This window comes from Maniola hyperantus, chromosome 28 (genome assembly GCF_902806685.2).
Source record: "Maniola hyperantus chromosome 28, iAphHyp1.2, whole genome shotgun sequence".
NCBI lineage: Eukaryota > Metazoa > Arthropoda > Insecta > Lepidoptera > Nymphalidae > Maniola > Maniola hyperantus.
Genome location: NC_048563.1, coordinates 920,241 through 941,354, shown reverse-complemented (window position 1 = coordinate 941,354; position 21,114 = coordinate 920,241). Strand labels below are relative to the sequence as shown.

Here is a 21,114-nt window from a genome sequence, read left to right as displayed (position 1 = left end):
ATATTATTATTACATATTAAATTAAATTACATATAAAATACAGATAAAAACAAGTAATAATTAAGTAGACCTAGGTCTAGTAGACGTATTAATGGGCAACCAATGCACTAGTAAACACTGTATTACAGTGGGTTGCCATGTATATGACAAGTGTTGCGGATATTCGCATCCGCATCCGAAAACGCGGAACATCCGCATCAATTAATGCGGAACATCCGCATCGGTTAATGCGGAACATCCGCATCGATTAATGCGGAACATCCGCATCACGATCAGCATCATCAATCAGCATTTGACGACCTCCCTGGCGCAGTGGTGAGCGCTGTGGTCTTAAGAGTGGGAGGTCCCGGGTTCGATTCCTGGCAGGGGTTTGGAATTTTATAATTTCTAAATTTCTGGTCTGGTCTGGTGGGAGGCTTCGGCCGTGGCTAGTTACCACCCTACCGGCAAAGCCGTGCCGCCAAGCGATTTAGCGTTCCGGTACTATGCCGTGTAGAAACCAAAGGGGTATGGGTTTAATAAAAACTGCCATACCCCTTCCAGGTTAGCCCGCTATCATCTTAGACTGCATCATCACTTACCACCAGGTGAGATTGCAGGCAAGGGCTAACTTGTATCTGAATAAAAAAAATAAAAAAAAAAATCAATTAATGCGGAGCTTTTGCGCATGCGGATTCACATTTGCAACAAGTAACGACCTCCAAAGAAAGTGAATAGGCCAGAGTGGCGCGTGTCTCGCGCGTGTTTGCTAGTTGATATCTGTAGGATACCTGAGCATCAGGCGGTCGCTGGTGAGAGGTGATCTGCTCTTGGTGATGATGACCTTTGGGATGACCTTCCGATGCACTTAACTGCACTGATTTTAGTCAAAGTCAAGTCAAAGTCAAATGATTTATTCAAAATAGGTAATAAATTACTCTTATTGATAGTCTGGTATGGTGTTAGATTTGTAAGATATAGTGGTGATAATTATAACGCAAACTTAAAACTAAAGCTACGAGGGTTCCAAACGCGCCCAGGTCTGAGAAGAGCCCACAACAAACTCAGCCGGGTATACAAATGTTATTAAAGGGAGTTTCGATAGCAAGATTAATTAGCAACGATATGTACACGTCATAGGGTAATTTTGCACTTTATATAGGTACATATTTTGCTTGATTGTTCAGATCACTTGTTTTAGCGGTTTTTGACCACCTCCCTGGCGCAGTCGTGAGCGCTGTGGTCCTATTAGTGGGAGGTCCCGGGTTCGATTCCTGGCAGGGGTTTGGAATTTTATAATTTCTAAATTTCTGGTCTGGTATGGTGGGAGGCTTCGGCCGTGGCTAGTTACCACCCTACCGGCAAAGCCGTGCCGCCAAGCGATTTAGCGTTCCGGTACGATGCCGTGTAGAAACCAAAGGGGTATGGGTTTAATAAAAACTGCCATATCCCTTCCAGGTTAGCCCGCTATCATCTTAGACTGCATCATCACTTACCATCAGGTGAGATTGCAGTCAAGGGCTAACTTGTATCTAAATAAAAAATAAATAAAAAAAAAATCGCGTTTATTTATTAGTTTAGCGGATTCACTTGATTTTAGCGGGATTACACAATTTTCTTTGAAAATCTTAGCGTGTCCAAAACGGTAGCGGAGCGGAGCGGGTGTTATAAATTGCGTGGCACATTCGTTGTGCAAAAACAGGAGCGGTTTTCAGCGTGCGTAAGCGCCAGAATGCGGAAGCGGACTGAAGGGGGAATTTGAAAGGAAATGTCATTGCGTACATGTTTATGTGTGAGTTTGAATGTGCGTATGTGTGTATATAATAGATTATTTGCAAATATAATAAATGGCGTAAACAATATCTTTGTTCGCTAACTGACCAGTCAAAGTCCGCCTCTGGAAGGTGCGAAAGTCATTTGTGGGAATGAGTGTAATATTTTATAATAAAATTCCACAAGCAATTTTGGACTTGCCTTTACACAAGTTTAAAAAATGTGTTAAAAGTATGCTCCTCAAAAAAGCATATTATACAGTCGCAGACTATGTAAACGATAAAAAAGCTTGGATTTGACTCGCTCCAGCAATGCACGGGGCTGCAATGGCTTGTATAGTACGGTATAATAACATTGTAAATTGAAAAATTAAAACGAGAAACCGCCGAGTTTCTTGCTGGTTCTTCTCGGTAGGAACGGCATTCCGAACCAGTGGTAAATTAAACCTGACTATTCATAAGCACTTTTAAAAAGTTTACATGAATAAAAAAACATTCTATTCTATTCTATTCTAAAGTACCCAACAGGGGTGTAACGGATATTCGTATCCGCATCCGCAAATGCGGAACATTTACATTAATTCAAGCATCCGCATAACTCCTAATAATCCGCATCTGCATCCGCGGATGTCAAAATATTGGCTTCCTTAACAGCCCTAGTATAGGAACACTTTGTTGTCTGTCTGTCTGTCAAGAAACCTATAGCGTACTTCCCGTTGACAGATGTATACTTTAATACAATCATACTGTTAACATTACTTACAGATAGATAGAATATATAACAGGCATAACTGACTGACTGACTGACTAATCTCTCAACGCACAGCTCAATGAATCGAGCTGAAATTTGGCATACAGATAGCTTTTATTACGTAGACATCCGCTAAGAAAGGAATTTTCAAAATTCAACCCCTAAAGGGGTAAAATAGGGGTTTGAAAATTGGGAGTCCATGGGTACGAAGTCATCGGACGGGCATCAGCTAGTATGAAATAAGAAGAAATGTCTTTTCTACAGACAGCCTGGGCGTTTACGGACTGCCAAGCGAAAATAGACGCTACCGACTCGGAAATAGAGGCCACGCCGACGCTCGACCACCCAATCACCGAAGAGACGGCCAAAGGTTCGTTAAACATTTTTTTTTATATTATTTTATTGTATATAAATAAAAGGATTTTATTAATCATGTGCATGTAAACAAACTTAAATAATGAGTGGTAAGTGATATAAGCTGTGATAGCCTAGTGGTAACGACGTTCGCCTTTTTATCAGAGGTCGGGGGTTCGATCCCGGGCACGCACCTCGTAATTAAATATGACTTGCTTGAACGGTAAAGGAAAACATCGTGAGGAAACCTGCATGCCTGAGAGTTCTCTATAAAGCTCTCAAAGGTGTGTGAAGTCTGCCAATCCGGACATGGCCAGCGTGGTAGACTATGGCTAAAGCCATTCTCACTTTGAGAGGGGACCCGAGAGGTTGATGAGTCTTTGTTTTGTAGGAGGCAGTAACATCCTATACGCGATAGTGTCTCGTCTATGGTGCGCATTACCAGAGCGATACAATACTCGAGGCAGAAGACTGCACGCACCACAGCACGCGCCTCAAGCAATAGGCGTGCTCATGGCTAGGAGGGAACCCACGCAGTGAGTGACTACAGGGTCCCTTAGTGAAATAAGGGACCTTTCATTCTTTAGCGACCTAAGGAACCCTTCCGTAGTAACAGAACAAGTAATAGCGCGTTGTAAGATACAAGTGGCGCCATCTAGTTGGCGGCCGTAGTGAAATAAGGGATCCTTCATTTAGCGACCTAAGTCTTCATGTAGTGACAGAACATGTCAGCGCGTTGTAAGATACAAGTGGCGCCATCTAGTTTGTGATAGGTAATCTAATGTTTAATGCCGAAGCGTTCTTCCCCGCACCACACCCGGGCAAGCAGGCCTTGCCTCGAGGCCCGTACCCCCGTCTTGGCCTAGGTCAAACGGAGAAGACGTGGGGTCTTCTCCGTTTGACCTAGGCCAACCAACAGGACCTGCGTTATAACTAGTGGAACATAGAAATAGTCATGGCAAGGAGTAGAGTTCCGTATCAAAACTGAGTAACCGTTTCGCAGAGATTGGAAAGGTTATAGCGCCTTGTAAAGTTCTAGTGGCGCCATCTAGTTTACGAGCAATTAAACTATTTTTCCTTTTGATATTTAATCATTGTTTTACAGGCTACAAATACCAGCGTTTCCCGTATACACGCGATCGGGTGAAGTGCGGGTGTCCGTTGAGCCGGCGTCACAAGCGGACGTGCGGCTGAGTCCGCGTAGAGCCAAGCTTATACGCAGGTAATATACTACCACTCTCATAAGGTACGTTTTTTTTTTTCGGTGGCCCCTCCAGTTTCTCTGAAATTGCTCTAGGTGGCATAACCCTACCTGTTTGTTCCAATTTCCGGTACCTCGGTTCGCTCGTCCAAAACGACGGTAATATTGACCGAGACGTGAACAATAGAATGAATGCGGGATGGATGAAATGGCGACAGGTCTCAGGTGTTACATGCGACCCGCAAATCCCCCTTAAACTTAAGGGGAAAATCTATAAAACAGTCGTTAGACCTGTCACATTGTATGGTTCAGAATGTTGGGCGGTAAAAGGGACGGATGAAAGGAGAGTACATGCGACTGAAATGCGAATGTTGAGATGGATGTGTGGTGTGACAAGGATGGATAAGATAAGGAATGAATATATAAGGGGTAGTTTGAAAGTAGCGCCAGTGGTAGAAAAGATGAGGGGTAATAGGCTGGCATGGTATGGGCATATAATGCGGAGAGAAGAAAGCCATGTCACTAGAAGAATGTTAAGTATGCATGTGGAAGGAAAAAAGAGGAGAGGACGACCAAAGAAAAGGTGGATGGATTGCGTGAAAGAGGATATCCGTGAAAAAGAGGTGGATAATACGTTGACGAATGACAGGAATGAGTGGAAGAAGAAGAGATGTTGTGCCGACCCCACGTAGCGTGGGATAAGGTAAGGAAGAAGAAGACTCTCATAAGGTACGTCGATTTACCTGCGCAGAAGTCCTATTTTAGAACTGGCTTATGCTCGCGACTTTGTTCGGACTACACCAATTTCAAACCCCTATTTTACCCCCTTTGGGATTGAATTTTCAAAAATACTTTCTTAGCGGGATGTCTGGTCATCCCCACCATCGTTGTGAGACTTTAAAATCGGACACACTGTGCGTGGTGATTCATTATTGGTCTGGCTCTTGCCAGTGGCACTTCTCAGTAGATACTGTGTATTGTACTGTAGTTTTTAGAATTGTTGTAACCTAATTTAGTTTCAGTTGGTTGAGGTTATAGTACTAGTTGTGTGCTAGGTTAGCTGGTTGGTCTGGGACCGGTATGGGGATGGAGGAGCCGGTGTAGGTAGGGACCTAGGTAGTGTTACTTAGGGTTGTCTAGTCATATTTAATGAATGGAATGGTTGCTGTAGTTATTGCTATAGTTCGTGTTGTCTCTCGTAGTGCGAGAATATTGTTAGTGCGCCCACGTAGGCTCGGTTAAATCTAAAATTTTGTAATCTTGACTTATCCGGTTAATCATCATGATCATCATTATCTCATAAAGGCAGCCAGTTATACCCGACATATATATTTAGATTAGTTGTATATTTAGATATTTACTTGAATTTGTATAACGTGATTTTGCCATCGTCACATAAACTTCTACACTCTTATTCATAAACATGGACCAGAGCGAGATCAACTTTATTCAAAGGTGTAAGTCTGTAGTAGCTACATTCTGTATTAATAAACATAGAGTAAGGAGGAAGTAAAATAATGCGACTCTACTCTCGGCGTAAAATTTGCTCCTTGGTGCCACATGGTTTAACGACTGACTAAGCATAGTCTACGCACTAATCTATGCATATTTTGACCATCAGCCCTGCGTTTATGTCTGTTGTGTATGATAATAATCAATAAAACGATTTTTGATTAATGAGATTTGTGTTTTCATATCATGTTTGTAACGCAAATTAGATTATTTCATTGATAATATAAAGTGAAACTGAAGCGTTTTCTGAGTAATTAATTGCCATCAATACTTCCAAATTCCCATGGCTTAGGAGTGCAGCACTCCTGCCGCGTCAGGATTAAATAGTTGGATCCATACATTTTTATAGTAATATCTCGCGAACTGCCTCTACTAATTAAAAAAAACTATGCAAATCGGCCAGAAACCTAGGAGACATCGGTTTACAAAAACACGCCGAATTGAGTACCTTCTCCCTTTGGAAAGCCGGTTAAAAATGCAAAACAAAAATGGCGGTGCAAGTTATCAGCTGTGAAGTCAATGTCAACAAAAAATACTGTCACAGTTATGGGTCCGCTGGTCTATATCGTCTGTCACTGTCACACACAGCATTCAGTTGGTTCGCTGACTCTCTCTTTTACTTTTTCATAAAGGGGCTGCCACACGTGCACGCTGTCATTCTGAAGTAAGGCTGGCATTGTTAAATCGGGCTTGCTACATGTTTATTAATAACATTGTTAAAACGAAGTTAATACTACGTTGGTCCTGGAAGTAACTAGTCCAAGCGTAGCTTAGGATAATGCTTGAAGTAAGCATTTTTTATTAATAAGGGTGCTACAGTTTCTAGAGGATTGCGATCTGTGTATTTTAAATGTGCTAAATCAAAATTTCTGAGATCAATAAAAAAATTATTTTATATAATTTTATTGCAGATTCATGCGTTTTGTGTTCTCGGACGTGCTGCGCGTACGTCGCCGCGGCATGAAGCTGCAGACAGAAGGCACGACGCACAACAACTATTATATAGTGCCTACTATTAAAAGTAAGTCTTGACGACCTCCCTGGCGCAGTGGTGAGCGCTGTGGTCTTATTAGTGGGAGGTCCCGGGTTCGATTCCTGGCAGGGGTTTGGAATCTTATAATTTCTTAATTTCTGGTCTGGTCTGGTGGGAGGGAGGAAGGCACCAGACACAGACAGAGAGACAGCAATAGCCACAAAGCAAAATAAGAAGAAGAAGAAGAGAGACAGCGAATGAACTGTCGCATTGCTACTGCTGTCGCGTTGCTGTCGCGTTGCTGTCGCTACTGCAACGTTTTACGTAATCACCACACGGGTCTCCTCTCAGCGTGAGAAGGGTTTTGGGCATCGTCTACCACGCTGGCCATGTGCTAATTGGTAGACTTCACACACCTTTGAGAACATTATGGAGAACTCTCAGGCATGCAGGTTTCCTCACGATGTTTTTCTTCACCGTTAAAGCAAGTGATATTTAATTACTTAAAACGCACATAACTCTGAAAAGTTAGAGGTGCGTGCCCGGGATCGAACCCCCGACCTCTGATTAGGAGGCGGACGTCCTAACCACTAGGCTATCACAGCTTTTTTAAATAATCCTCCGACGTCCTAATTCGACGACCTCCCTGGCGCAGTGGTGAGCACTGTGGTCTTAATAGTGGCAGATCCCGGGTTCGATTCCTGGCAGGGGTTTGGAATTTTATAATTTATAAATTTCTGGTCTGGTCTGGTGGGAGGCTTCGGCCGTGGCTAGTTACCACCCTATCGGCAAAGCCGTGCCGCCAAGCGATTTAGCGTTTCGGTACGATGCCGTGTAGAAACCAACTGGGGTATGGGTTTAATAAAAACTACCATACCCCTTCCAGGTTAGCCCGCTACCATCTTAGACTGCATCATCACTTACCACCAGGTGAGATTGCAGTCAAGGGCTAACTTGTATCTGAATAAAAAAAAAGCCAATGCCAAATTTCAGCGCGATCCATTCAGTAGTTTGAGCTGTGCGTTGATAGATCAGTCAGTCAGTTTTTCCTTATATATAGATTTATCGTACAAAATGGCAGAAAAAATACCCAAGTATGGAACCCTCGGTGCGCGAGCCCGACTCGCACTTGACCAGTTTTTGACATTACTTCAATGTTTTCTAGAATCTCGTTGGGACGGTACGTCCTGGGTCGACGTGGATTGGTCGTTCCTGGAACTGATATACAAACACACGGAAGACAAGAAGTTGTTAGATATAGAAAAACCTATGCTTTGGGAGCACGACGAGAAGAAACGAGAGAAAGAGAAGGTAAGACTTAAAGGAGATATAAGTCCCGCAAATTGCTATTGCGCTGGAACCATGTCTCATTAACATCGAAATGAAGTCATTTTGACGTCAGCCGAAATAAAAATATACCATCAGCTCGAAACTTCAGTCTAGTGCTGACGTCACTAAAATTGCGGTCACGCGCATTAGCAATTTGCGGGACGAATCCCAGAAACTGTGGATGTTAGGATGTTTGTTACTCAATCACGCAAAAACGGCTGCACGGATTTGTATGAAATTTGGAATGGAGATAGATTATACCCTGGATTAGCACATAGGCTACTTTTTATCCCGGAAAATCAAAAAGTTCCCGCGGGATTTTTAAAAACCAAATTCCACGCGGACGAAGTCGCGGGCATCAGCTAGTAACAAGATAAAGTAGAACGGGGCTGGGTTGACTTGGTTGCGATAAATATACAGTACGCGGCAAAAATTAATCGACCTTTTAGAAAGAGATAGCAGATTTATAGAGCATTTTCTCTGTCGTTGAGACCGACAAAACGTCACAAATACAAACAAACAAATACAAATTATTTATTTGCTGATTGTAGGTACATTTATAAGTTGTCAATTACAATTTTTGTTTCGAGCTACAATCTACCATACTATGGTGTGCAAATTTGAATAGGTACACAAATAGAATTATTAATAGGAATCCTTACTACACTACAACAATAGGCAACACAACAATTATTTATTAATACAATAGCTCAAATATCTCATTATTAACATATTATTCATTATAATTAATCAATTAGTAACAAGATAAAGTAGAACGGGGCTGGGTTGACTTGGTTGCGATAAATATACAGTACGCGGCAAAAATTAATCGACCTTTTAGAAAGAGATAGCAGATTTATAGAGCATTTTCTCTGTCGTTGAGACCGACAAAACGTCACATAGGCATGAGTGACAGAGACAACGCTCTACAAAGCCGAAATGTCATTCTACAGGCCGATGTACATTTTTTTCTGCCTACATTTATATCTAATTAGCTTATGCCCGCGTGGACCACACAAATTTTTAACCCCTATTTCACCCTCTCAGGGGTTGAATTTTCAAAAATCCTTTCTTAGCGGATGTCTACGTTATAATAGCTATCTGCATGCCAAATTTCAGCCCGATCCGTCCAGTAGTTTGAGCTGTGCGTTGATAGATCAGTCAGTCAGTCACCTTTTCCTTTTTTTGAAAAGAAAGATTTGAGTTACTGTTTTACTTCAAAAGTACTCAAAGTATGTTTTTTTCAGGATGGCAAAGTGAGGAAGATGGAGAATCCGTTATTGAAACGTGGAGAAGTTTTTTCGTTCGACGCGGAGAAGTATAAGGAAGCGGTGGTTACTCCATGGTATAGGAACCAGGACCAACCACAGGTTAGTCGTTTGATTTTATTGAGGGCTTTTTTTTTTTTTTTAATTCAGATACAAGCTAGCCCTTGACTGCAATCTCACCTGGTGGTAAGTGATGATGCAGTCTAAGATGGTAGCGGGCTAACCTGGAAGGGGTATGGCAGTTTTTATCAAACCCATACCCCAGTTGGTTTCTACACGGCATCGTATCGAAACGCTAAATCGCTTGGCGGCACGGCTTTGCCGGTAGGGTGGTAACTAGCCACGGCCGAAGCCTCCCACCAGATCTGACCAGAAATTTATAAATTATAAAATTCCAAACCCCTGCCAGGAATCGAACCTGGGACCTCCCACTATTAAGACCACAGTGCTCACCACTGCGCCAGGGAGGTCGTCGAATTAGGACGTCGGAGGATTATTTAAAAAAGCTGTGATAGCCTAGTGGTTAGGACGTCCGCCTCCTAATCAGAGGTCGGGGGTTCGATCCCGGGCACGCACCTCTAACTTTTCAGAGTTATGTGCGTTTTAAGTAATTAAATATCACATGCTTTAACGGTGAAGAAAAACATCGTGAGGAAACCTGCATGCCTGAGAGTTCTCCATAATGTTCTCAAAGGTGTGTGAAGTCTACCAATTCGCACATGGCCAGCGTGGTAGACGATGCCCAAAACCCTTCTCACGCTGAGAGGAGACCCGCGTGGTGATTACGTAAAACGTTGCAGTAGCGACAGCAACGCGACAGCAGTAGCAATGCGACAGTTCATTCGCTGTCTCTCTTCTTCTTCTTCTTATTTTGCTTTGTGGCTATTGCTGTCTCTCTCTAGCCGGACGTTTGACAGCAATGATCGCAAGATACGTAATCACCTGCTCTGTAGTGTGCCGGTGATGGGTTGATCATGATGATGTACCAAAATAGTATCTCTACGTAGTCTAAATATATAAAAGGAAAAGGTGACTGACTGACTGACTGCCTGACTGACTGACTGACTGACTGACTGACTGACTGACTGACTGACTGACTGACTGACTGACTGATCTATCAACGCACAGCTGAAACTACTGGACGGATCGGGCTGAAATTTTGCATGCAGATAGATATTATGACGTAGGCATCCGCTAAGAAAGGATTTTTGAAAGTTCAACCCCTAAGGGGGTGAAATAGGGGTTTGAAATTTGTGTAGTCCACGCGGACGAAGTCGCGAGCATACGCTAGTATAAAATAAAGTCTCTTCCCGCTGTCTGTATGTATGAACGCGTAGATCTTTTAAACGACGCAACGGATTTTAATGCGGTTTTCACCAATAGATAGAGTGATTCAAGAGGAAGGTTTATAGATATAGTTTATTATTGGTTTGTGTTAATTTGATGAAATATGACGATATTTGAACAAAATGTCGGAGTATCTACATTGCACCCGAGCGAAGCCGGGGCGGGTCGCTAGTGTTGTGTAAAAGCAGACGGTACTATGATATACAAGGAACTACAAGCCTCAATAGCTCAACCGGTAAAGGAGTGGACTGAAAACCGAAAGGTCGACGGTTCAAACCCCGCCCGTTGCACTATTGTCGTACCTACTCCTAGCACAAGCTTGACGCTTAGTTGGAGAGGAAAGGGGAATATTAGTCATTTAACATGGCTAATATTCTTTAAAAAAAAAAAAAGCTCAATAGGGTCTAGGACTGTAGTAATAAAATGAAGTGATTCTTCATTCAGTTTATGGGGCTAGAATTCATTATTAAAGAAAATAATTTTAAAAAAATCTAGTTTTTTATTTATTTCCCAACAATCGTAAAACGATAAATTACGGATAACTATTAGAACAGAATAGAATAGAATAGAATAGAATAGAATAAATTAATTAATAAATTAACGTGATATACTTGTATGTAAACTCATTACATCTAAAGTGAAGAAAGAATAAAATAGCGTTCTATATTTGTAAGTCTGTCACTTATGATTTGTCGTTATCGTTGGAGAAAGTTATGTCTTTCTGTTAATATAATAAATTATATTTTATGTATTTATCAAGATTGAATTTATTGGGCGATCCACCTCCTGATCATAAATAATAACGGCATAGTGGAAACGCGCTCCAAGATGTAATATTCTCCGCAGTTTTTCCTGGTGGCGGAGATCTGCTGGAAGCTGTCTCCAGATTCCGCATTTCCCTCCGCGCAGCACGAAAGCTTTCGTTCCTACTATCACGCCAAGGTAACATCGTTTTCATTTCATCTTTATATTGACGCTGAATTGGAGAAGAAAGGGGAATATTAGTCATTTAACATGGCTAATATCTTAAATATATAAAAGGAAAATGTGACTGACTGACTGACTGACTGATCTATCAACGCACAGCTCAAACTACTGGACGGATCAGGCTCAAATTTGGCATGCAGATAGCTATTATGACGTAGGCATCCGCTAAGAAAGGATTTTTGAAAATTCAACCCCTAAGGGGGTGAAACAGGGGTTTGAAATTTGTGTAGTTCACGCGGACGAAGTCGCGAGCATAAGCTAGTTCTTAATAAAATAAAATAAAAACTTTATATGGTTACATGTTATCATCTTAGACTGCATCTTCACTTACCACCAGGTGAGATTGTAGTCAAGGGCTAACTTGTACCTGAATAAAATAAAAAAAAAAAAAGTTACAAGCTGTGCCAAGTGGTTTTTTTTTTTTTTGTGTCCTCTATTCTTTCCTCTGACATGATGGTCGGAGACTTGATAGTTGATATGGCTTATTTTTTTTTTTTTTTTGCCTTGCTCTGTTGGACGAGAATGAGCCGCTATGTTTTTTTTTTTTTTTTGCCAAGTGGTTAGGACGTCCTAATCGGAGGTCGGGGGTTCGATCCCGGGCACGCACCTCTAACTTTTCGGAGTTGTGTGCGTTTTAAGTAATTAAATGTCACTTGTTTTAACCGTGAAGGAAAACCTCTGGAGGAAACCTGCATGCCTGAGAGTTCTCCATAATGTTCTCAAAGGTGTGTGAAGTCTACCAATCCGCACATGACCAGCGTGGTAGACTATGGCCAAAACCCTTCTCACTCTAAAAGGAGACCCGTGCTCTGTAGTGCGGATGTCTACGTCATAATAGCTGCATGCCAAATTTCAGCCTGATCCGTCCAGTAGTTAGAGCTGTGCGTTGATAGATCAGAGTCAGTCAGTCAGTCAGTTAAAAAACTACAGATATGTTTTTGTTTGTAGTACGGCGCGGAGTTGACACAGAGTAGTCAACCACTGCTCGACGTGGACCACACCAGCGCGAGATTGAACCTACTGACTCCAAGGTAAGTTTGATTTTTTTTATTTTATTTTGTATGTTTCGCTGGCAATCCTCCGACATGGTTATCGGAGACTTTGTATAGCTTAACACGGCTTTTTTTTTTTTTTAACCTTTTTCTTTTATATTGTCATGAAACAGGTTCTTTTTTTTTTAAGGTAAGTTTGATTTATACATGTTCGTCCGCGTGGATTTAGGTTTTTATAAATCCCGCGGGAACTCTTTTATTTTCCGGGATATAAAGTAGCCTATGTCACTCTCCAGGTCTTTGACTATACCCATGCAAAAAAAAACCGGCCAAGTGCGAGTCAGGCCCGCGCAACGAGGGTTCTAAAAAAAAATAAAAAAAAAATCTTTTTATTCGTATAAACTTTTACAAGTGCTTACGAATGGTCGGATGCATCTACCACTGGTTCGGAATGCCTTTCCTACCGAGAAGTTCCGTAATACTGTCGTGCTTTTTCGACATTTCGCACGATATATATATTTTTTTTTTTTTCAAGAATATTAGCCATGTTAAATGACTAATATTCCCCTTTCCTCTCCAACTAAGCGTCAGGCTTGTGCTAGGAGTAGGTACGACAATAGTGCAACGGGCAGGGTTTGAACCGTCGACCTTTTGGTTTTCAGTCCACTCCTTTACCGGTTGAGCTATTGAGGCTCTTTTTTTCTCTTAATTCAAAAACTATGATACGTAAAAATAAATAAAAATCTGTTTTAGAATGTACAGGTGAAGACCTTTCATATGATACCCCACTTGATATAGTTATCTTACTTCGAATATTGAAAATACTAATTAAGCTCTTATCATTTTACGGTGGGTTCATCTCCTAAGTAACTTAATTATTAATTGTTTAGTTAAGTAGTTAGTTAAGTTCTTTTTATTTGTCTAGATATTTTGCAAATGCTGTGTACACATTTTATAGATACATTTATCAGCCTGTGTTTGTCTATAAGTGTCGTAGTTTGTGTTAAATTAATGTATTGTGTGTGTTCCTAATAAATAAAATACAAATAAATAAATTAGTTCGTGGGTATAGATAAAGACCTGGAGAGTGACATAGCTAATTTTTATCCCGGAAAATCAAAGAGTTCCCACATTATTTTTGAAAACCGCGGACGAGTCGCGGGCATCAGCTAGTGTTTTATCGTTACAGCTGCTAGCATATTGTATTTTCTGACATATTGTAATTTTTTTTTTACAGATACGTGAACCGCAAAGGCGTTGCTTTACCGGTATCCTCAGAAAGAACCAGACGCGCCAAAAGGGATAGACTAGACCAGAAACAAATCCTAGTGCCAGAACTGTGTAGAGTACACCCCTTTGCTGCACCACTCTGGTTCGCCACCGTTGCTCTGCCCTGTGTGCTATATAGGTAAGGCGATTATTCCATTTGTACTATTTACCCCGATTTCTGGGTAAGCAGTGTCTTTATGTCTCTATGAGGTGTGCTCATATGATGTACGGGGTAAGCAGTGTCTTTCTGTCTCTATGAGGTGTGCTCATGTGATGTACGGGGTAAGCAGTGCCTTTCTGTCTTTATGAAGTGCGCTCATATGATGTACGGGGTAAGCAGTGTCTTTCTGTCTCTATGAGGTGCGCTCATATGATGTACGGGGTAAGCAGTGTCTTTCTGTCTCTATGAAGTGCGCTGATCTGATGTTCAGAGTAAGCAGTGTCTTTCTGCTTCTATGATGTGAAGAGTCGTGATGACGTCAGTAACAGGGTAAGCAGTGCTTTTCTGCCTCTATGAAGTAGACGTCATCTTCGACTGTCAACTATTTGAATTTATAGTACGACAAGGCTCTCTTGGCACTTGAATGACATTGACAGGGGGGCGCTGTTGGAGAACAAAGGCTTAGAATATTCAAACAAGAACAAAGGGGACACTTGACGGCAACGTTAGTTCCGATTTTCGCCACGCGCCAAGATAGCCTTGTCGCACTGTATCTTCATTACCGAGTGGTCTATTGTCTGTGGCTCCTAAGTACCTAGTCTAATTTTTCGTTATAAAAAAAAAATCATGGTACTTGGTATAGAGAATCCCACTCGGCTGGGCAGCTTCGAGATGTCTTCTTGTCCAAAATTCCTCGGTGCTTGAAGACCAAAGTGTCGGAACAGTGCGTGTTGCCAGTGATGACATATGGACCCGAGACATGGTCGCTAACTATGAGCCTCAGAAGAAAGCTCAGAGTCACTCAGCGGGCGATGGAGAGAGCTATGTGCGGAGTTTCTCTACGTGATCAAATCAGAAAACCCGATTTTGATGAAACTTTGTCTTCACACAGAATAAACGCTCTGCTAATAGCAGACGAGATCAGACGGGCGGTGGCGATAGACGTCGGTTTGGGTATACCCAGGATAGACGAGCACACTTTCCCCGGCTTCCAGTGGCCCGCACTGGACTTTGGCTGGAGTCTAGCTGAGGTAAGTGTGACACTACACACACCATGATAGGCAAACTAGAAACAAAAATAAGCTAGCTACTCCTGCGCTCCGCCTCTGGAAGGTGGGAAAGTCATTTGTGGGAATGAGTGTAATATTTTATAATAAAATTCCACAAGCAATTTTAGACTTGCCCTTACAAAAGTTTAAAAAATGTGTTAAAAGTATGCTCCTAAAAAAAGCATATTATACAGTCGCAGACTATGTAAACGATAAAAAAGCTTGGATTTGACTCGCTCCAGCAATGCACGGGGCTGCAATGGCTTGTATAGTACGGTATAATAACATTGTAAATTGAAAAATTAAAAAGAGAAACCGCCGAGTTTCTTGCTGGTTCTTCTCGGTAGGAACGGCATTCCGAACCAGTGGTAAATTAAAACTACCTGACTATTCATAAGCACTTTTAAAAAGTTTACATGAATAAAAAAACATTTTATTCTATTCTATTCTATTCTACACAAACACTACATGAATCAAGAACTATTATAAAAATACATACAGGCTGTAACCAGAACGCTAGCAAAAACTTGCGTTATTGTTATACTACCTTGTGCCGGTTGCCAGAGATGCAACTAGATGGCGCTATTCATTCGATAACATTTCATGACGTAGTCCCGAACAAATGTACCGCCGACAGTACTCGCACTAACGGAGTTTTCTGCAATCCGTACCCTTATATAAATGCGAAAGTGTGTTTGTTTGTTGGTTTGTTGGTTTGTCCTTCAATCACGTCGCAATGGTGCAATGGATTGACGTGATTTTTTGCATGGGTGTAGATAAAGACCTGGAGAGTGACATAGGCTACTTTTTATCCCGGAAAATCAAAGAGGTTCCCACGGGATTTTAAAAAACCTAATTCCACGCGAACGAAGTCGCGGGCACCAGCTAGTCTGGACTATATATAGAAGTTTCAAGATACAACCGTCGGCCCAGCTGGCGCCACCGAGCACAACCAACCGCTCGGTGGGAGATCTCCCTTTGGTACGGTCGAGCCTGCACACCGCTCCCGTACAACCTAAACAATCCAAAACCAATAACCATTTGTCTCATTTTGTAGTTTTAGTGATTTAGTGTTTTTAAAACCCGCAATAATAATAATAATAATAATTCTTTATTTAATAAGGCAACAGGACCCATATTTTGTTAGTACAGATATAATGCTTAAAAAAACGATGTTAGTATATTTTGTTAGTATAATGCTTAAAAACCATGTTAGTATAAACATTTTATTTTTATTTTATTTTTACAACAGCTATCATAATAGGGCGCAAACAATTAGATTTTGGGATCACTTTCAAGCCCTCGTCCGGTCAACACTCTGCGTATTTACCGGACGAGAACTTGAATGAAATGCTGGAGTATTATACGCAATGTATAGCGTACAAAACTCGGGTCAATGCCCCACTTACGACGCGACATTGACTCCGAGTGACCTACTTACGCAATGTACGTTGACCTCTAGCGTCAGTCAGATGTTTTATTTTCAACTAGCTCATGCTCGCAACTTCGTCCGCGTAGACTACACACATTTCAAACCCCTATTTCATCCCCTTAGAGAAACCCCCCATTATTATTGTTTTAGGTACTAAGCGCTGATTCGGAGAAGATTGAAAAGAAGAAAGACGAAGATGAATCGAAACAAGACGAAAATGGCGAGGAGTTGATAGAGAAAGAGAAGCAGGAAGAGTTAGAGGAAGAAACGGGAGAAGTGAAAGAGAAAACAATAAACGACATACTGCAAGAGAAGTTGGATGCTGAAAACGTGAGTATACAGGGTGTCCGGGGGAAGTGACGTCCAAAAGTCAAATTTAAACACCTCTTAAACACTTTCCATCAGGTGTGATTGTGGTCAAGCGTTTGCCTATAATGAATAAATAAAAAAATGTATTGTCCGCGACAGGTCGAGATAGCAATCGGGGTATGAGGGGGGGGGGCGCCCCGCACACGTTCCCGTGGGAACTCTTTGATTTTCCGGGATCAAAAATAGCCTATGTCCTTCCTTGGCATGCAAGCTATCTCTGTACCGAATTTCATTGAAATCAATTAAAAGGATGAGCCGTGAAAAGCTAGCATACAGACGGACAGACAGATAGACACACTCACTTTCGCATTTATATAATACTAGCATATGCTCGCGACTTCGTCCGCGTGGACTACAAAATTTCAAACCCCTATTTCACCTCCTTAGGAGTTGAATTTTCAAAAATCCTTTCTTAGCGGATGCCTACGTCATAATAGCTATCTGCATGCCAAATTTCAGCCAGATCCGTCCAGTAGTTTGAGCTGTGCGTTGATAGATCAGTCAGTCAGTCACCTTTTCCTTTTATATATATATAAGTACTAGCTTATGCTCGCGACTTCGTCCGCGTGGACTACACAAACTTTAAACCCCTATTTCACCCCCTTAGGGGTTGAATTTTCAAAAATCCTTTCTTAGCGGATGCCTACGTCATAATGGCTATCTGCATGCCAAATTTCAGCCAGATCCGTCCAGTAGTTTGAGCTGTGCGTTGATAGATCAGTCAGTCAGTCACCTTTTCCTTTTATATATATATATATATATACTAGCTTATGCCTGCGACTTCGTCCGCATGGACTACAAAATTTCAAAACCCTATTTCACCCCCTTAGGAGTTGAATTTTCAAAAATCCTTTCTTAGCGGATGCCTACGTCATAATAGCTATCTGCATGCCAAATTTCAGCACGATCCGTCCAGTAGTTTGAGCTGTGCGTTGATAGATCAGTCAGTCAGTCACCTTTTCCTTTTATATATATATATATATATATATATATATACTAGCTTATGCCCGCGACTTCGTCCGCATGGACTACAAAATTTCAAAACCCTATTTCACCCCCTTAGGAGTTGAATTTTCAAAAATCCTTTCTTAGCGGATGCCTACGTCATAATAGCTATCTGCATGCCAAATTTCAGCACGATCCGTCCAGTAGTTTGAGCTGTGCGTTGATAGATCAGTCAGTCAGTCACCTTTTCCTTTTATATATTTATAAGTATAATATTAGTATGGATTATTTTTTTCGCGTTTTTTTGTGGTATCATATCAGTAATCATCAGTACTATCGCCCGTTTTCGTTTTTGCCAGAGTTCTGGTTACACCCTGTATGTATTTTCTAGGGCTTCGAAATCGGGACTTGGAGTAATGACATGGCGTCCTCGATACCTCAGTCGGAGTACGAGGAGTTGCTGGAGCCGCTACCTTCCAACCTCACCTTCTGTACTTCCTCCTCAGGTGAGTGCCACTTGAGGGTCCCATACTTTATCAGATTTAAGCTGTGATAGCGTAGTGGTTAGGACGTCCGCCTTCTAATCGGAGGTCGGGGGTTCGATCCCGGGCACGCACCTCTAACTTCTCTGAGTTATATGCGTTTTAAGTAATTAATTTTTTTTTTTTTTTTTAAAGAATATTAGCCATGTTAAATGACTAATATTCCCCTTTCCTCTCCAATTAAGCGTCAGGCTTGTGCTAGGAGTAGGTACGACAATAGTGCAAACGGGTGGGATTTGAACCGTCGACCTTTCGGTTTTCAGTCCACTCCTATACCGGTTGAGCTATTGAGGCTCTAAATATCACTTGCTTTAACGGTGAAGGAAAACATCGTGAGGAAACCTGCATGCCTGAGAGTTCTCGAAGTTCCTGCGTGAGTGAGAGAAATTAAAACTACCTGACTATTCATAAGTACTTGTAAAAAGTTTACATGAATAAAAAAGCCTTCTATTCTATTCTATTCTATTCTCCATAGTGTTCTACAAGGTGTGTGAAGTCTACCAATCCGCACATGGTTAAGTTAGTGGTAGACTATGGCCAAAATCCTTCTCACTCTGAGAGGAGACCCGTGCTCTGTAGTGAGCCGGCGATGGGTTGATCATGATGATGATGATACCAAAAGGGTGCCAACTAGTGATGTAACGAATGTCACATCTTGGACATTCACGGATGCGAATGCGAATATCTGCTGCCAACATTCGCAAATGCGAATGCGAATATTCAGTTTTTGTTTGTTTGTTGTTTTTTGGCGCTATTTGTGAACCAAATGATAAAGAGAAGACTGATAATGTGATTACGAGGTTTAGTTACTTTTTATTACATTAAAAAACATAAAAAAAAGGATTTTGTTTTATTAACCAACTTTTATATCAATTTTTTTTTCGCAGTAATTTCGCGGAATGCGAATGCGAATATCCGCGAATGCGAATGCTATAGTGCCACCGGGATTCGCAAAGGAAGGGTTCCTTCCGTACCATCGAACAAGAAATAACAATTTTTTTTTTTTTTTATTTATTCAGATACAAGTTAGCCCTTAACTGCAATTTCACCTGATGGTAAGTGATGATGCAGTATAAGATGATAGCGGGCTAACCTGGAAGGGGTATGGCAGTTTTTATTAAACCCGTACCCCTTTGGTTTCTACACGGCATCGTACCGGAACGCTAAATCGCTTGGCGGCACGGCATTGCTGCCATTTTGAAATTTTTATTATTTGTTGTTATAGTTATTACTTATTAGTCATCATGACGAACTTGGCTAATATTCTTTTTAATAAAAAAAATAAAAAATATGTCCTTTTTTTGATCCTAGCGATTCTGACAGTAGAAATTTGTATTTTCGTAGGAGGTACAAACTGGTCGGACCCTATAGAGAAGCCGAAGGGCCAGTTCAACCCGTCCCGGGCGTATTCAGTGGCTGACAGCGATTGTTCCTATATATCCAGGTATGGTATTATCTATTTCTAGGGTTCCGTACCTCAAAAGGAAAAACGGAACCCTTATAGGATCATTTTATTGTCTGTCTGTCAAGAAACTTACAGGGTACTTCTCGTTGACTTAGAATCATGAAATTTGGCAGGAAGGTAGGTCTTATAGCAGACATTAGGAGAAAAAAATCTGAAAACCGTGAATTTGTGGTTACATCACAAGAAAAAAATAAAATGTGTTTATGAACAAACTAGCTTATGCTCGCGACTTCGTCCGCGTGGACTACACAAATTTCAAACCCCTATTTTACCCCCTTAGGGGTTGAATTTTCAAAAACCCTTTCTTAGCGGATGCCTACGTCATAATAGCTATCTGCATGCCAAATTTCAGCCCGATCCGTCCAGTAGTTTGAGCTGTGCGTTGATAGATCAGTCAGTCAGTCAGTCAGTCAATCAGTCAGTCAGTCACCTTTTCCTTTTATATATTTAGATATTGCTATTTTCGACTTTCAAAGTAAGATTGCTATATCAAGTGGGGTATCATAGGAAAGGGCTTTACCTGTGCATTCTAAAACAGATTTTTTTATTTATTATTATACATCATAGTTTTTGAGTTATCGTGCAAAATGTTGAAAAAATACGACTGTAGTACGGAACTCTCGTTGCGCGAGCCTTAAACGCACTTGGCCGATTTTTTTTTAATTTCTAGACTAGCGCGTGGCTGCAATCAGACCTGGTGGCAAGTGATGATACAGAGATGGAGCGCGCTTGCCTAGAAGATGCCTATTCACTATTGACTATTCACTATTGACTATTCACTATTCACTATTGGTATTGATTTTCGCGGCGAAATTCGGAAATGCAAAATTTAAATGCATTTTTCTTGCATTAATCTATCCAACCGATGTGCTACAAACCGGAGAGTGATTACGTAAAACATTGCAGTAGCGACAGCAACGCGACAGCAATAGCAATACGACAGTTCATTTGCTGTCTCTCTTATTCTCATTTTGCTTTGTGGCTATTGCTGTCTCTGTCTAGCCGGACGTGTGATAGCAATGAGATTTACGTCTGTCGCAAGTCTGTCGCGAGATACGTAATCACCCCGCCGCCGGTTTCATTAAAAAGGCAATAATGCGAAGATGGTATTACACCACTAAAACAATGCATTAGGTACATTATTGTTTATCGTTTCAGTGATTTCGACACTGACGACTCGGATATAACGGACGGCAGTGATGACGACACGGACACCACTGGGTTCTGTAGCAGTCGGAACTCTAATGGTAAGTACCTTCATCCTTTTTATTTTTTTTATTTTTAGGGTTCCTCAAAAGGAAACAAGATAAAGTTGAAAACTAAAACCCGACTACGATCGTCTTGAAATATAAATATTAAAATTAAAATAAATAATAAAATAAAATTGTATAATTGTAAAAATAAAATTAATAAATTAA

At 41.2% G+C, this 21,114-nt stretch overlaps 1 protein-coding gene across 3 annotated transcripts in view; it reads left to right on the top strand.

The window, feature by feature from the left end:
- Dcr-1 (Endoribonuclease Dcr-1) overlaps nucleotides 1-21,114 on the top strand; it is a 58,051-nt gene that overhangs the window by 16,418 nt on the left and 20,519 nt on the right. For all 3 annotated transcript variants that reach the window (XM_069508330.1, XM_069508331.1, XM_069508329.1), the window contains exons 16-29: nucleotides 2,767-2,872; nucleotides 3,248-3,392; nucleotides 3,962-4,078; nucleotides 6,481-6,590; nucleotides 7,708-7,853; nucleotides 9,119-9,241; nucleotides 11,333-11,428; nucleotides 12,422-12,504; nucleotides 13,703-13,873; nucleotides 14,787-14,925; nucleotides 16,526-16,705; nucleotides 18,081-18,195; nucleotides 19,576-19,675; nucleotides 20,855-20,943. In XM_069508330.1, coding sequence (XP_069364431.1) covers nucleotides 2,767-2,872; nucleotides 3,248-3,392; nucleotides 3,962-4,078; nucleotides 6,481-6,590; nucleotides 7,708-7,853; nucleotides 9,119-9,241; nucleotides 11,333-11,428; nucleotides 12,422-12,504; nucleotides 13,703-13,873; nucleotides 14,787-14,925; nucleotides 16,526-16,705; nucleotides 18,081-18,195; nucleotides 19,576-19,675; nucleotides 20,855-20,943 — 1,720 coding nt within the window. The remainder of the gene's footprint in view (nucleotides 1-2,766; nucleotides 2,873-3,247; nucleotides 3,393-3,961; nucleotides 4,079-6,480; nucleotides 6,591-7,707; nucleotides 7,854-9,118; nucleotides 9,242-11,332; nucleotides 11,429-12,421; nucleotides 12,505-13,702; nucleotides 13,874-14,786; nucleotides 14,926-16,525; nucleotides 16,706-18,080; nucleotides 18,196-19,575; nucleotides 19,676-20,854; nucleotides 20,944-21,114) is intronic.